Raw genomic sequence first — 1,671 nt, 5'->3', positions numbered from 1 at the left:
CGGAAAAGCGTGAGGCGATCTTTCAGAAACTCAAGACAGCCTTGACTACAACTCCAGTGTTAGTTCTTCCATCAGCTTCAGGCTCTTATATAGTATATTGTGATACTTCTCGAGTTAGTATTGGGTGTGTTTTGATGCAGGAGGGTAGAGTGAGTGCTTATGCTTCGCTCCAGGTGAAGCCCCATGAGAAGAATTACCCTGTTCATGATTTGGAGTTGGCTGCCATTGTTCACGCATTGAAAATTTGGAGGCATTATCTCTATGGTGTGTCTTGTAAGATGTTTACTAAAAGATGGTTGAAGCTGCTGAAGGACTATGATATTACCATTTTGTACCATCCGAGGAAGGCCGTTGTGGTGTCCGATGCCTAGAGTAGAAAGGCAGTGAGTATGGGTAGTCTTGCATTCCTTCTTGTTGGTGAGAGACCCCTTACAATTGATGTTCAGACCTTGGCCAACCGATTTGTGAGATTAGATATTTCGAAGCCCATTTGGGTCCTAGATTTTGTGGTTTCTCGGTATTCCTTATTCGATCACATCAGAGAGCGCCAGTATGATGATCCTCATTTGCTTGTCCTCAAGGACAGGGTTTGCCACGGCAATGCTAGAGATGTGACTATTGGTGATGATGGGGTACTGAGGATGCAGGTCCAGATATGTGTTCCCAATGTGGATGGGCTACGGGTATTGAATCTTGAGGAGGCCCATAGCTCGTGGTACTCCATCCATCTGGGTGCCTCAAAGATATATCAGGATTTGGGACAACACTATTGGTGGAGGAGAATGAATAAAGATATAGTTAGGTTTGTAGCTTGGTATATCAATTGTCAGCAGGTGAAATATGAGCATTAAAGACTAGGTGGCTTGCTTTAGAAGATACAGATTCCAGAGTGGAAGTGGGAGCGGATCACCATGGATTTCGTAGTTAGGCTCCTACGAACTTCGAGGAAGTCCGATCCTATTTGGGTGATTATGGATCAGCTGACCAAGTCCACACATTTCATTCCTACGAGCACTACCTATTCTTTAGAGTGGTTGGCTGAGATTTACATTAGAGAGATTGTTCGCCTTCATGGGGTGCCAGTTTCTATCATTTCAGATAGAGGCACATAGTTTACGTCGCATTTTTGGAGGGTCGTGCAGCGAGAGTTGGGAACTTAGGTTGAGTTGAGCACAACATTTCACCCTCAGAAGGACAAACAGTCTGAGCGCACTATTTAGATATTGGAGGATATGCTACATGCTTGTGTCATTGATTTTGGGGGTTCATGGAACTAGTTTCTGCCACTCGGAGAGTTTGCTTAAAACAACAGTTATCACTCAAGTATTCAGATGGTCCATATGAGGCTTTATATGGGAGGCAGTGTAGATCTCCAATGGGTTTGTTTGAGCCAGACTAGGCTAGACTTTTGGGTACAGACTTAGTTCAGGATGCATTGGACAAGGTGAAATTGATTCAGGAGCGACTTCACATGGAACAGTCGAGACATAAAAGTTATGTTGACAGAAAGGTCCGTGATGTGTCTTACATGGTTGAGGGGAAGGTCTTGCTAAAGGTTTCACCCATGAAGGGTGTTATGAGATTTGGAAAGAATGGCAAGTTGAGCCCTCGGTTATTGGGCCGTTTGAGGTGCTTCAGAGGATTGAGAGGTGACCTATGAGCTGGGTTTGC

General features: G+C 44.6%; 1 protein-coding gene across 1 annotated transcript; it reads left to right on the top strand.

Moving 5' to 3' along the window:
• The first annotated feature begins 389 nt into the window (after window positions 1-389).
• Window positions 390-851, top strand: LOC138872718 (uncharacterized). Its single transcript, XM_070151130.1, has one exon. The coding sequence runs from the start codon at window positions 390-392 to the stop codon at window positions 849-851; it is 462 nt and encodes a 153-aa protein (XP_070007231.1).
• Window positions 852-1,671: the final 820 nt, after the last annotated feature.

The sequence above is a fragment of the Nicotiana sylvestris genome, chromosome 7 (genome assembly GCF_000393655.2).
Source record: "Nicotiana sylvestris chromosome 7, ASM39365v2, whole genome shotgun sequence".
NCBI classification, from domain to species: Eukaryota; Viridiplantae; Streptophyta; class Magnoliopsida; order Solanales; family Solanaceae; genus Nicotiana; species Nicotiana sylvestris.
The sequence above is the reverse complement of the archived record's forward strand: the minus strand, read 5'-3'. Positions and strand labels throughout refer to the sequence as shown.